The sequence below is a fragment of the Notechis scutatus genome, chromosome 6, assembly GCF_049901735.1.
Source record: "Notechis scutatus isolate UNSWTSFEM ecotype Mainland chromosome 6, rNotScu1.2, whole genome shotgun sequence".
Taxonomy (NCBI): domain Eukaryota; kingdom Metazoa; phylum Chordata; class Lepidosauria; order Squamata; family Elapidae; genus Notechis; species Notechis scutatus.
This window is the reverse complement of record NC_142014.1, coordinates 57,607,011-57,621,475: the sequence shown is the minus strand read 5'-3', so window position 1 is coordinate 57,621,475 and position 14,465 is coordinate 57,607,011. Positions and strand designations below refer to the sequence as shown.

At 35.9% G+C, this 14,465-nt stretch overlaps 1 protein-coding gene across 2 annotated transcripts; it reads left to right on the top strand.

Annotated features, from left to right (window-relative positions):
* Positions 1-8: 8 nt before the first annotated feature.
* FBXO7 (F-box protein 7) lies at positions 9-12,946 on the top strand. 2 transcript variants are annotated; one of them, XM_026694959.2, is made up of 9 exons: positions 9-322; positions 3,042-3,345; positions 3,533-3,760; positions 5,030-5,171; positions 7,427-7,510; positions 9,029-9,121; positions 10,555-10,731; positions 10,981-11,018; positions 11,435-12,946. In XM_026694959.2, the coding sequence occupies exons 1-9, from the start codon at positions 201-203 to the stop codon at positions 11,819-11,821; spliced, it is 1,575 nt and encodes a 524-aa protein (XP_026550744.1). In that variant the 5' UTR covers positions 9-200; the 3' UTR covers positions 11,822-12,946. The 2 variants fall into 2 exon arrangements, with proteins under 2 accessions (XP_026550744.1, XP_087824522.1); XM_087968396.1 differs by having other exon boundaries at positions 3,042-3,349; positions 3,537-3,760.
* The last annotated feature ends 1,519 nt before the right edge of the window (positions 12,947-14,465 follow it).

Below are 14,465 nucleotides of genomic sequence, written 5' to 3'. Positions count from 1 at the left end.
ACTACGTCATCGCAAGGTCGCCGGGGTCAAGGAGGCGGTTCCTCGGCAGCCCAAACCCACAACAAACAACGGCGGTAGCGGCATCTTCGCTGCGGCCTCCTGTGCCGCCACCTTCGCGAAGGGGCCTCTGCGGCGCGCGGGGTGGGGGGGGAGTGGGGCAGGGGCAGGGAGTTTAGGTGGCGCGAGCGCAACCCGCCGCCATGAAGCTCCGCGTACGGCTGCAGAGGCAGACGGCTCCGTTGGAGTTGCCGGAGGCGGAGCCACGGCTGGGGGATTTGCGTGCGCACCTTGCCCAAACCCTCTTGCCCGCTTGGGGTTACAGGTATCGGCGAGCGGGAGCTTCCTGGCGATGAGTGGGAGGCGGGTAGTCGGCGAGAGCGATGGGAAGCCAGGCATTTCTCCTTTCCTAGGAAATGGATACGGTGTCCATTTCTAGGAGAGCAGAGTCGGAGAAGGAAGACAATAAATGTTTTATGCTTTTATGGGGAGAAAACCCCATCAAAATGCTTCAATTCGATAGTGACAGTGAATGTGACAGACGAATAAATAATTAGGGGATCCAAAGGATAAATGTCATTTTTTTGGGGGGAGGGGTGTCTGGCACAAAATAGGAATGAGGGAAATATTAAGAGGATGTCTTTGCCCTTCTTTTCCCTCTTGACTAAAACTACATGTTAGCTTTATGTCTTCACAAGATAAGTTCCCAAGATGGGTTGCTTTAAGTTAAAACTTAACTGTCAGATTGGTAAATAGCGGGGAAGGGAAAAGCATCTCAAGGAATTTGATGGTTTTACCCACTTTCTGCCAAGAAAGTTACATGGATCTGTTTATGGGGTTAACCAAAAGTCAGGCATGGCTTAAAGGAGGCTTTATTGTTACAATGTACAGCATTGAAGTGAATCAGAGTTTAGGATTTTTGGTTTAATGATGGCACTTGCAGTATTGTTGGCATTTGTAGGATTATAAATTATGTGGAATGTATGTGGACCGAGTCCCATCCTTCACACATAGTTTCACAATCCTTCACACAGAGGAAAACCTGTGGCAGTTTTCTTAAAAAAAAAGAAAAAGCTTATGCATTTCAGGCTAGAAATGGTTTGGTCAATGCATTTGCCCAATGCATTGAAGCATTGACCAAAACAAAACAAAAAATAAATATTTACATATCAGGCAATGTTCAGAATCTTGATTTGTGAAAAAGTTGGGAATATATCACCTGAATATATCACCTGGTGTCTTCAGTGATTATATTTCCCATTCTTTAGGCATTTATGTTGAAATATTCTGAGTTTTTGGTAAAATAGTTTTGCAGGACATATTGTCTAAGGCTCTAATGTAGTGAGTTAGACTAGAACTGATTCATTTTCTCCCTCCACCTAATGCCAAGTCATTATCTTTCAGGTTTGGCTAATTTTCAAAATTGTAAATCTAAAGTACATAGTTTATTGAAAAAAAATCATTTTTGGCAAATACTGTGGGGAATCTACAGGTTTTGATCTGGTTACTGAATATTCTTTTATATAGGGCAAATATAATTTCAAATCTTACATAGCAAACCTCTTAATTCATGTGGCTTGATGGATATTTTAGAAATGTTTTCATTGAATGATGGATTCCTGGACTCCTAATTTCAAATAAACTAATGTATAGAGTAATTGGAGAATGAAGTAACTGAGTCAATATACTAAGAAACAAATCTTATTTTTCCAAGTAAGCTGCACACGAGATTGTATTTTAGTGAACTAGTTGATCTATAATACTACATTCAGTCTTGCTAGTCATAGGTATATTCCTGAAGGTATTTAGATTATATTGTGATAGTTAGAATAAGTGTTTCTGTCCTGTTGATGAAGGATATACTGTAAGTGAAATATAACAGTATTTTCATTGCAAAACTGAAAGTCAAAGTAAGATTACATGTTCAGTTTCGTTTATGGGCTACAGTTATAATAGAAACTGATAGTTATTTCATGGAAATTATGTGATTTATTAAAGTAGTAGTATACATGCCTCTAAATTACTTGTCATAGTGGCTTATTTTATTCAGTGTAATATCCTCTCTAGAAGACTGTGGGTGGCTTACAAACATACACACATATCCATCCCACAAAACAGCTTGAACCATAACTTCAAACAACCATAACTTCAAACAGTACAAAAACAATACGATAGAGGTTCAGCCAATAAATTACCCCTACATTAATGCAAGGCCTGGGAATCTTAAGGGTTTTCTGGAACCCCAGAAGGATGAATGCTAGGGTTTCATAGCTGAGACTTATAGTAATAGGGTTTGGTATGTTAGAGATTTGGGATTGATTTGCCTTTAGTTTACAGTGAAAAAAGTGATTATTTTAAAAATTAAATATTGCTGTTTTCCTCAGGCATGCCCTGTAAAATAATAGTCACTGGAAAAATTATATATAAAAACTGATTTTGTGATTGTTGGATTTGAAAATATCTCTTGTGTTCAAAAATGAGTTGCAAATGTTGTAACAGGAAATGCACCATTCAGGTTTTGTGGAGATGGATGTTGTGTTTGATTGTGAAAGATTTCCCTTGGTACCTATTAATTTTCTTTTTAAAAAATTACATGCAAAACTTAAAATAATACTTTTGAAAGGCAAATCATAAATTAGATACTATTTAGCTACTGCAACGCAGGCAAATTCAAGAGCCTTGATAATATTTTTTTTATTTAGTAAGACTGAAAACATTATTCTAGAAATGTGGCCTTCCTCTTTAGCATTTTGCTACTAATACTTTAAATACTAATACTATAAATACTACTTTTAAATATGTGGTAGACTTACATTTCTAAAAAAAAGTTTATTCCTGGCATGTAAACAATTATGGTGGGCTAACATGTATAATAAATGCAGGCGAAAATGAATCAGTTTGAGACTTATTTTAGTTTTAGTGGCTATACTAATTGATTGCATTATAGTAAATTGTGGAATTAGGTAATTAAGGACATCTTTTAGTCTGTAGTTAGTGTGTTTTCATCAATATAAAATGTGTGTTTAATGTTGCTTTCCCTGCAGTTCTGATATCAAGTTTGTAATAACATTGAACAACAAAGACTCCCTTACTGGAGATGAGGAAACCCTAGCATCATTTGGGATTGTATCAGGAGACTTGATATGTTTGATATTGGAAGATACTGAGACAGAATTAAGAGTATTTCCAACTCAGACCTCATCCCTGCATCCACAACAGAATAATCATGAACCATCCACTTCAGCCAGTTGTCACAACCAATCTAACATTCTAGATGGTGAAAGACGCAATGGACATCTACCAGACCATACAGTTCAAGATAATGTTCAGATGAATATAGACAATATGGTAAGTCCATAAGAAATGAAGACACTTTCATTGTGCCTAGTAGGGAAAATACTAAGAAGCTTGGACTGCTTCCATTATTTTTAGAGAAACCAGCTTTTTTTACAGAAACCCTTTGCTCTTATCACTTTAAATATAATTTTAAATATATATTTTAATGCTCTCTTGTTTCTGCTGCTATCCTTTCAAGGCAGAATCCAGCCAAGCATTTGCTTCAGAAGCTGTATCTGATGACTTTGACTACCAAGAAGCTGCAGGTTCTTATCCTTCAGAGCCAATGCTTTGCTCTGAAGCTACAGATGGACAAGTGCCACACTCGCTTCAGACCCTATACCATTCTGCAGAATGTACCAGTGCCAACGATGCCTTGATAGTTTTGATCCATCTTATCATGATGGAGACAGGATATATACCTCAGGTAAGCAAATTTTTACAAAGGATGTCTGAATGCGAATATGCATCCCATTTTGGTTGAATTCCATTTCTCATTACTTCTCATAATTTTCATCATTGACATAGATCTTAGGCCAGTAATAAGATAATGTTGGCTTCCAGTAAGCCATGGTTTGCTGAGAACCATTGCTCATGAATATATTGTCACAATCCAGAATATTATGGCCACACACTGTTCTGCATTAGTTTGCAATTTGTACTGCATACCCATTGAGCAGAACACAGTTAATACACAACACATCTAGCAAAACAAATGTGAAAATAAGAACTGTTTTCAGTATTCTAGGCATTGCTTTACAACATAAATTTGTATTGTAAATGTTGGGTATTAAAATAAATGTGGGATACCAATTAAATAAACATATCTGCCTTTCTAATGAGCCTTAGCATGGAGGCCCTTTAGACAAATTCTTGTCTTGCAGACATTTGCCTATAGCCCATAGCAGGTGAATGAAATAATACAAAATAGTATTCTCCCTTCTAATTTGTAGAGTGTGTTACATTAAAAACAATTAGACTAATTAGAACTGGGATAGTGAATATGAGTTATGAAAGATTTATCAAAACTTCCCAGCACAGCTATATGTGTAAAATTAAGTTCTGAATTTAATATTTTAATTTCAGTACATTTTTTGCCAAATATTTGTTACTTCGAATTTGATTCATGAAATTTCTATTTATCCTCTTCATTATCAACTGTATAATTTGAGATGATGATCTTAATGACAACTAGTTGTTGCATACATATAAAAATAATAAGGTATAAGGCTATCCCAATGTGGGGCTGCTTTCCACTGGGTTTGGCTGCAAAAGATGCATGGATGACCTGTGAAAGCTCTCAAAGGAAGTGGACACTGATTCTTGCCCAAAAGAAAGTGACTTGCAGTGTGTTAACATTACAGAGGCTGGATGAAGAGGCACACAAGTGGGAACCTTAATTTCAGGATGAATGAGGCTTCATTTGATACTCGGTGGCCACTTTTATAATGGCTTTATTAACTTGATAACAATAAATCTACTGATTAGAATTGTGGTTCTCTGTAAGGCTTACTTGTAATTTCTTACCTGACTGACTGAGAAAGATTTGACAAATGATTACTTATATGCTTTATTTGCACTGTTGCCATAATCACAACTCTCTACCCTATGATTTCAGTAGTGCTATTGCAAACACATAACAAATCTGTAATCAAATTTTAGTTGCTTTATTAAAGTTCTCTTTTATTATTCATAGGGAACAGAGTCAAAGGCAACAAAAATGCCTGATAAATGGCGGAACAGAGGTGTTTATAAGCTACAGTATGCCCATCCCCTCTGTGAAAATGGCATTGCTGCCCTTACTTGTGTGCCTTTGGGAGACCTTATTGTTATCAATGGTAGGTATATTCTGATATTTATTTGATTGAAGGTTAGCATTTGTTATTCTTTGTTTTCCATCCCGTGTAACTGCTAACAAACCTGAAAGACATAAGAATCAGTTGACTCTTACATCGTACATGATGTCAGCTTTTAGGTGTTACTAAGTATGACAACATGCACTGAGAAGTGCTATGAAGTGAGATAGATTATCCATTTGAACTGTATTAAAGAAGAAATGGTGGTCTTTTATATTTTGCAACTTGACTTTCATGTCTGTCTCTGAAGAATCAACTTTAAAAATGTAAACTTGGACATATAAACTCTAGAAAAAAAAGCTTTATTAGCTGATTTTGCAAAGGTTTCAATGCAACTTGTGCCAGGATTGATGTTTTCTTTCTTCCAATGTTTGAACTACCTATCATCATCTTTCTCTTGAAGGAAATGTGATATTCTCTCCCAGCGGAGCGTTTTTAGCCAGATGTGCATGGAATTTCCATTGTTTATGAGCAACCCTAACCATCTTCCTCCAGCCCTTTTATTGACTTCCCAGCACAGCTTCCCTGTTTCTCAAATCTTGCCACCAGCTCTCCCTGCGGTCCTTCCCCAACCATGGCTGATTGATTCATGTCCATCCCCACTGTCTTCCAAATCTCTCTTCCCAACTCACTGCATCAAATTGGCTCCAGCTCTTCCTCTGAGCAGCAAATTGAGATCTGATAGTGACCAGTCTAAGTTCCCATTTCATTTCCAACCAGCTGTTCAGTCCTTCATGGATCTCAACTCTCATTAATTCTCCAAACATCAACTCTCATTAATTCTCCCATGCTCAGTGCTTATTTAAAACATTTTTAGAGTATTCAGGTGTTTATTTAAATCAGACAGTGGTAAAATAATAACAATAACAACAATAAATAATAATGATAATAACAACTATAATAACGAGATAACTCTATGACTCAATGAATCTTTGCTCCAGAGATATTTCCATATCCAAAGATAAACAGAAAGAGAAAGAGAATGACATCTGGCAGGCAAAAAGGCTGTGGGAATGGGAACGGCTTCCTACTTATTGCTATCTTGCCCATTGGTGTTTCTTGTGGAAAGCTGATAGAGAGTCGTTTGTCTGTAGCTGACTGCAGCTGCACTGAACTGGCCACAACTTAGGCAAATTTCAATAGCATGAGAGTCCCGGATTTTGGTTAGTTAGTCCATTTGAGGCATGTTGATTCAAAAAATAGTGCCCTCTGATGCATGTTTTGGCCAATTGAAGGTTACAAGTAAACATGAAGCCTTTAGTAGTATATTGAAACAAATTTGCTTAAAAAGAAGAATTAGGCTGTAAAACAGATATTGAGAGACTGCTTCAAAAGAGATAGAACAAATTTCCAAAAAAGCCAAATACATAACAATACACATTTTAACAGCGGCCAGATTAGCCTTCGCTCAACACTGGAAACAACATCAAATTCCATCAGAAGAAATGATTATTGAAAAAATCTCAAAATGCGCAGAAATGGATAAATTGACTTTGGCGCTAAAAAACAAAGACACTTCACTATACTACGATAGCTGGAATTGTTGGTATAATTGGATTGACCAAAGATAAATTATATATCATAAGGCATAAAAGAAAAGTATCAACCCATAATAACGAGGTAGCGATATAAGTTAAAAACAGGTGTGGTTATATGACACAAGTTAAGGTTATGAAAACAAAAGAAGATCTTGCAAAATGTTAAAATAAGAATACTTTTTATCTTGTAACCTCTTTCTTTCTTTCTTCCCCCTTTCTTTTTCTTTCTTTTCTCAAAATTCTTTCCCTCTCTTCCTCTTCTCTCTTCTTTCTTTTTCTTTCTTTTGCTTATTTGTGTATGTATTGTGACTGGTTTTAATTGTAAAAATTAATAAACTATATTTATAAAAAAAGAGATAGAACACTGGGCAGTCCCATCTGAGATGCAGTTTAAGTTCTCAGAAAAGTCTCTTTTGAAGGAAGTGAGGGAGACTTTCCATGAACCCAGACAAAATTAAACTGTTCACTCTGTAACACATTACACTTAGTAATTCAAGCTCGTTAGATTCCTTCATATATCCTGGACTATTATGCCACACAGCCTCCAAGGGGAAAGAAGGGAGGGTGTATAATTTTTATTGTGTTTCTCATAGCACACACTGCTTTTGGTCAGATTTATTCTGTTGAATTTCCCCAGGAATTTCAGAATCATCAGTAGTGTTTTTGTTAAGCTATTTTAGTGTCTTTTTCTATTTTTAGCAATGCTGAAGATTGACATTGACATCAAAAGTGTGAAGAGACTACAGCTTCTGCCAGCAACATTTATCTGCTTTGAAGACTCAGGTATCTGAATCTGAATTTTGGGGAACAGCAAGAAGCTAATAGATGAGTAATGCCACAGTAATTTTGATAGTAGATGGGAGGCATTTTTAAGTTGCATCATTGAACATTTAAAACCTATTCAAATAACTACAAAGACCTCATGAACTCCTGTCAGTCTTTGAGCTCCTCAGTAATATATTTTATGAAAACAAAACATTCCAACCAATGAAAAAATATATTGCAAGGGACATATTTTCTCTTAAAGGTAGGAGAAAATACTTGTACATTATAGACAATTGCTCTGGGCCTAGAGAATCTGCTACAGGTGAAAAAAAATGTGTGGCAGACAAAAATATTCTGAAAAATACTAATTTATTACGATACATTCCTCTTTCTCCGCCCATGACCATAAAGCATGATATTTATTCCCATATTTAAAGATAACCATGGTAAATCTGAAGAATTTATATACCAATTTAAGATAAAACAGCTGTTTAAAAAGATAATTTAAAATACATGTGGGAAATGAACAAGCAAATGCAGAACGACAGGTTAGTTGTGTTTCGCTCCCTCCCTACCCTATTTACCAATAAGACTTTACTTTTATTTGGTCATTAAGAGAGAAATAAACTAGTTTATTAAATACTTCAGATTTTAACTAGGTTATTAAGCAGTTGTCTGAAGTTCCTTTTAGGCTACCTTTCAATCTGGTCAACCCCATTCCAATTCTGGTTTATTTTCCCTCTTGGCCACAGCAGGAGGAGATACTGATGCTTGAATTGGGAGCTTTATGCTGATACTTTCTGCTTGTGCAACTAATCTAGGTTAGAGCTGTATCCAAACTTGCTCGAACGTGTTTTTCATTTCTGCATAGTAACCTTTAGGAAATTACGGATATGCTGTGTTCAGGGGGAGGTTTTGAGCATGTAGAGTAATGTAGCACAGGCTTCTTTAGAGGCAATCTTCCACTTTCAGCCTTTCCCCATTTACATTTCTAAGGCTGTATCTTTTAAAAAAAAGTTTATACAATCTTTCCTTTGTTTATTTTAAAAAAAATTTAAAACTTGCTTGTTTATACAGTATTAAGCTAATGGTGTAATGGCAGATAATGCCTCACTAGGGGGACCCATTGTGTTGAAAATTTTGAGGGACTCATTTCTAACAGCATTTTTAAAGGGGGCTATAGTTTCCCAGCTCAAAGTGAAATAATGAAACAGTCATAGATGTTTATCATTGGAATATCTGTTACAGTGGATATAATGTGTTTTTTTCTTCTTCTTCCTCATTAAAAACCTTTTTAAAAAGTTTCCACCGATTCGGTATATTGTGCTGTTTAACCGTGCTAATAGGTCCACCAAATTCATCAGTCCATGAAGGCTTTGCTATTTGTTGCAAATCAAATTATTACAGCATATTGCCAGTCTGAATGAGAGAATCATTTGTTTTCCATTTTACTGCCTGGTGATTTATTCTTAGAGGCAAATAATTAGAATAGGATATACTGAGCAGATGATACTTATTTTTTTATTTTTCCTAAAGGAAATGTCGCAGGCATGTATAAGGACCTTCAGAAGCTCTCTTGTCTCTTTAAAGATCGACTGGTATACCCTCTCCTGGCTGCTGCTCGGCAAGGTAAGCAGATCATGGAAGGAGTCTTATAAATTTTTTTTATAACAGGTAAAACCACCAACAGTGGTGAGTGGAGTACGTTTGTAGCACAATGTGCTTAGTGCAAGACATGGGGAAAAAAACACCCCCGTTGAACTCATTTAGCTGGAACGTTTTGAGAGTATAACAGCAATATTTTCTCAGTATGATTCTGGATTCCCTTAACTTATTAAATGTGGTCATTTTTGGTTCGAACTGTGTTGAGAGTTGAGATGACTGTCTATACATTGAGCTCTCTGCTGCTGACTAGACTAGTGTTTCTCAACCTCAGCAAGTAAGAGATGTGGATTTCAACTCCCAGAAGCTGAAGCTGGGAAATTCTGGGAGCTCGAGTCCACACATCTTAAAGTTGCCAAGTTTGAAAAACAGTGGTAAAGACCATTAAGTGTACAGTCTGAAGCTTATTTATGCAAACAAGTTTGCCACACTCTGTTTAGGCTCTGATGCCAAGTAACCAGAATGGGTCCCAACTCAGAAAGATTTTGTCCTCACCACTAGATGGGTATTTAGCCTCTAAGCTGTAATTCTTTTGCTATTTATAAATTAGACATTTACTTCTGCTTCTCATTCCATCATGGCTGCAGCTGTGACTTACAAGATGAACAAGTACCAAATTCTAATTTGAGAAATGTTATAAAATAGATTAAAATCTGTAAGTGCCTTTTGAAACAATTCTTGTTTCACTAACAGGCAAAACTTTATTGTAGTTGAGCCAGCCAAAGAGACTATTTCCTATGTGGCTTGACAACATAGTAAAGCAATAATATATTAACTTTGATCTGAATAGGAGTGTTTTTTGTTTCTTTTTCTTTTTACTGGGCTAAAGAAAAAACTAGATGATATTGCATACTGATCTCATTGTGTAGCTGCCAGAGGATTTTGGTTCTAATCAGGAGAGTGAAACCTTTCATTGTTGAAAGTCTAATGTGACTTCTCCGTAAATGAATGTCTTCTAAATCTGTCAGGGAGGGTGCTTTAGAGTTTTATTTCAGGACTATTATTTGATTAGTGGTAATCATACCTCTGCTGACATTGTCTTTTTAGTCTCACTTGGTCATATGTTTCAGTAGAAATATAATGGTGTTTAAAGTTAATGAAGTCTTTTGAAGTTTCAGTATTTCTGTATAATTTTTCTTATGTGATCTGTTTCCAATAGAAGTCCTAAAAATAGGTAAAGAGAACCCAATTGAATAAATGATCTTAATATTATGTCATTTTTGATGTCTTTTTCAGCATGATTACATTCAAAGCTGTTTGCCTAAAAATAGGCTTTTTGTTTAGCCAAACCTTATCAACATGCTTTGTTTCAAGCAGTATTTAATTATAATTATGAAATGGATAAAAAGTTAAACTGTTGGAATGTTGTAATAATGTTGTTCTTCCCCTTCTCCTTTTAGCATTGAATCTACCAGATGTGTTTGGCCTGGTGGTTCTTCCATTGGAGCTGAAACTCCGAATCTTCCGGCTCTTGGACTTTCGCTCATTAATTTCTTTGTCTGCTGTTTGTCATGATCTTTATGCTGCTTCAAATGATCAGTTATTGTGGAGGTTCATATACTTGCGAGATTTTAGAGGTAATTGTTCATAAAACTTTTTTTCTAATGATATGGCATTGAATGAGAGGCTTCTTGTCATCTTTGAAGTTAATTTGCCAGAGTTCTTTGTAAGGAATTGTACCTCTGTGAAGCTGTTTGGACATTGTGTCCAATAAATGGTTATTGTCTTGGAGCAGTCATGCAATCAGGACAAGTTACCTAATACGTTGTCTACATCATTATAGAATTGCTGTAGCAAGCTGATTTGTATCTTACATGTTTATGCAGATCCGGTTGCCAGATCTCGAGACACAGATTGGAAAGAAGTAAGTGGATTTCATGATAGATGTTTTGCTTTTGCTTTGTTTTTTTTAAAAGAGTACATGCAGTCTGAATAACCAAGAATTCAACAAGTTGCATTCTCGGCTAACTGAAACCTCCAGTCATCATAGGAAGCAAACTCTAAAGACCATGCTGAAAGAGCAGGCGAACATTATTATTCGAATGGATGCCAGCCTGCACTGCTTCTTTCAAGCTGTTGGATTCTGGTCTGAAATCCCATATTGATTTTGAAAAATTGCATGAAATAAAAAAAATTATGGAGCTGCAGAAGGCATGGAGATAGTTGTGCTAATAAATTTGGTTCATATATTCTAAATATCCAGGAATATACTAGCAAACTTTTATAACAACGAACGCTATGAAATGTCAAGCTAAATTTTATTTCCCCCTTTTTCTACAGCTGTACAAGAAAAAATTGAAGCAGAAGAAAGACGCACTGAAGTGGAGACACACAATGTTTCTGCCCCCTCCCCCCCTCCCTGTGCCATTTCATCCCAGTCCATTGTATCCCAATCCTTTTTGTCCTAATCCACTTTATCCCCCCAATATCATTGGTGGTGAATTTGATGAGAGGCCAGCAGTCCCTTCCATTGGTGATCCAATAAGCTCCCTCTTTCCTGGCCCTGCAGACCTTCCAAGTCAGTATCTTCCTATTGCCCCACACTTAGATCCATTCTCCACTTTACCATATTTCGATCCTTTTGTGTCATTTCCAGAACCCAATCCAACTCTCCCAGGAAGAGCCAGTCGGAGCCGCCCCATTGATAGTCGCCGTGCATTCATATGAGAACTCTTTCAGCCTTATTGATAAAGTTTTAAACCTCTCTTTGTGGGCTTACTTTAAACTGTATAGCTTCAGAGCTATGATGTCTACTGTTTTAAAAGTATGATAGTGCATAAGTACTATAGCATCTTGATTCCATAGACTTGGGCCCAACAGTTCAGTGCAAACAATTTTTCCTGCCTCCCTTGGAAACGCACTCCCTTTTGCAAGAATATTGAGGGAAACTATTCATTTACAGTGAGAAGCTCTTTCTTAGAAAGTAAAAGGAGGTTTGCTTTTGTTGCATCAGATAAAAAGCACTTTAAAATGTAAACATCTAACTTGGTCTGGGTTGTTTTAATTTTTAAATGTCATTTAAACATTTGTGCTATGTTCTTTTCTCTGAGTAATTAGCCTGACTAAATACTTTTTCCATGAAAAGATTTTCTGTTCTATGCAATTTCTGGCACTTGGAAGGCTGCAAAAACCACCTGATTTGATTGTTCTTCGAACACTATATATTTTCTTTATTACTTGAAAAGCAATGTTGGTATTGGGGATTTCAAAGCACAAAGAGTATTGAGTTTAAATGATTTTTACTCATGAGAGAATAAGACATTGAACTGTTCACCTTACAAACAGTTGAATAATAACATGCTACACAGTATAACCCAGAAGATAAGAAATGGTGAATGTCAGAAGCTCTGACAAAAAGTTGCTGCCTTTCTATTTCAATTTTTTTTCTAGTAAATATCAACAGAAAGTACCCCAAGTACTTTATGAAATAAAACGACAGGGCTATCCGTACATTTAAAGAAACATCGTGTGATTGATGGGACTAATGAACATGATAATTGTTTTTAACATTTTTCAGCCAACTAAATTGGGTAAACCTAGTTATTTTTAAATATATAATTATAAGATGTGCAATTCTTGGGATAAATAAACATAACTCTGTCTAGTTAATCAGTTGATAAAGAGATGTCTTATTAAAAGGTAATCTTCTATTGAGCACAAATAGTATAACCATGGATGACTATCCATTGATGTCTTCTCAAGGGAAAATTTATTATCTTTGCTATTCTTCCGAACTTTTTTCTGTATAGTATTTTCAGTGTTATTAACAAAACAAAAAGAAGTACTTAACTGCATTGATTTTGATGTGTCAGTTTTGTCTCATCCTAAATTTCAATTTCATGACAGATTGAACACAATACTAAAATTGTGAGAATACAATAGGTGGATGTTATGCCTCACTGCTCAAAATCTAAATTTCTTAGATTTACATTAATTAGCTCACATATTAAGTGCCTAAATTAAAGATGTGATTGTACTATATTTAGAATATATAGTACTTTATAGGTGGAGTATTATAAACACGTGTTTATTTACTATCACAAGGATAGTAAAGGAGTGCTCAGTATTTGTGACCACTGATAATTGGAAATAACAGGAAATAATTGGATAACAGGAAATTTCTTAGTCCTCTCCTTGATTAATTTCCATCCTGTCTTCTTTGTTGCAGCCCCTTAAATATTGCAATACTGCTATCATGACACCAACAGACCAACAGTTAATACTTAACTGCTAGTTTATAATATACTAAGGTGCTGTAATCAACCATATTAGAACTCAAACATGCATAAATCAGTTCTAAAATTGCTTGAGTCTAACAATGCAATTTTGCTTTATTACTAAACAATTGGTTCTTTGTATACTTGCACTGTGATGGCATTTTTCCACTTAGGATGCGTACTGTTCAGAATATTGCAGATGATAAAAGATTTTTGTTCCAACAACAGTACAACATTGGTATAATTAGCCCTTTGGCTTGCAAAATAGACTAATTGCTTATGAGAGGAATTATTTAACATTTCTGTAATATTCCAGTGCAAAATGGACTAGTATATAATTGTTCTGTCCTTATTGAGGTAGGTTAAACATACTTGAGACTTGAAGGTGAAATTTAGTAGATCTAAGAATTACATTAATTTATGATGTGCTGGTGGTGGGAAACTTCACTAGCAAATTCTATCAGAATTATCGCGCACTGAAATTGAACAGTTGGCTGTATAGTGCAATCCTACATGACACATTTAGAGAAGTAAGTCATACTGATAATATTGAAGAAATTAGATCACCTTGCTATGAACATTTAGCTTAGTAAACCATGTGCTGGGTTTGATGAGCAATTCCAATTGGGTCATTTTAAATGGAAGTGGATCCTTATCTGTACTTCTCTTGAAATGCTGAATTGTTCTTCAGATGCATTCCAGATAGCTGATAAAACATTCAAAGTAGTGGTAATGTTTGTTTTCCTAAGTCTACCAAATGTTTTTACAGGATTTGGGAAAAAGGTGGGGCGGTAGGTAATGTTCCATTCTAGAACGTGAAAAAAGTAGCTCTTGCTAACATATCCACAGCTTTGCCTGTACAAACAATATTAAGGAACAAAGCAGTTTGTCTGGGTTTTTTGAACTTGGCCTCTACTGGGTTGAAAAATTATGTGCTTGCAGTAGACTTACTCTGGAGCATGGGTATCCAACCTTTGGCTTGCCTGGGCTGCACTGAGTGAAAAGGAATTGTCTTGAGCTGCATATAAAACATTGGTAATGTATATAAATCACGTTATAAATTTACAATTTTGTGGGGCTGAATTAGCTGTCTA

Excerpts from the sequence above, each read along its gene's own strand:
- FBXO7 (XM_026694959.2), top strand. The coding sequence starts at position 201 with ATGAAGCTCCGCGTACGGCTGCAGAGGCAGACGGCTCCGTTGGAGTTG. Across the intron at positions 7,511-9,028 it reads TATCTGCTTTGAAGACTCAG|GAAATGTCGCAGGCATGTAT; the intron begins GTATCTGAATCT and ends TTTTTCCTAAAG. Across the intron at positions 9,122-10,554 it reads CCTGGCTGCTGCTCGGCAAG|CATTGAATCTACCAGATGTG; the intron begins GTAAGCAGATCA and ends TTCTCCTTTTAG.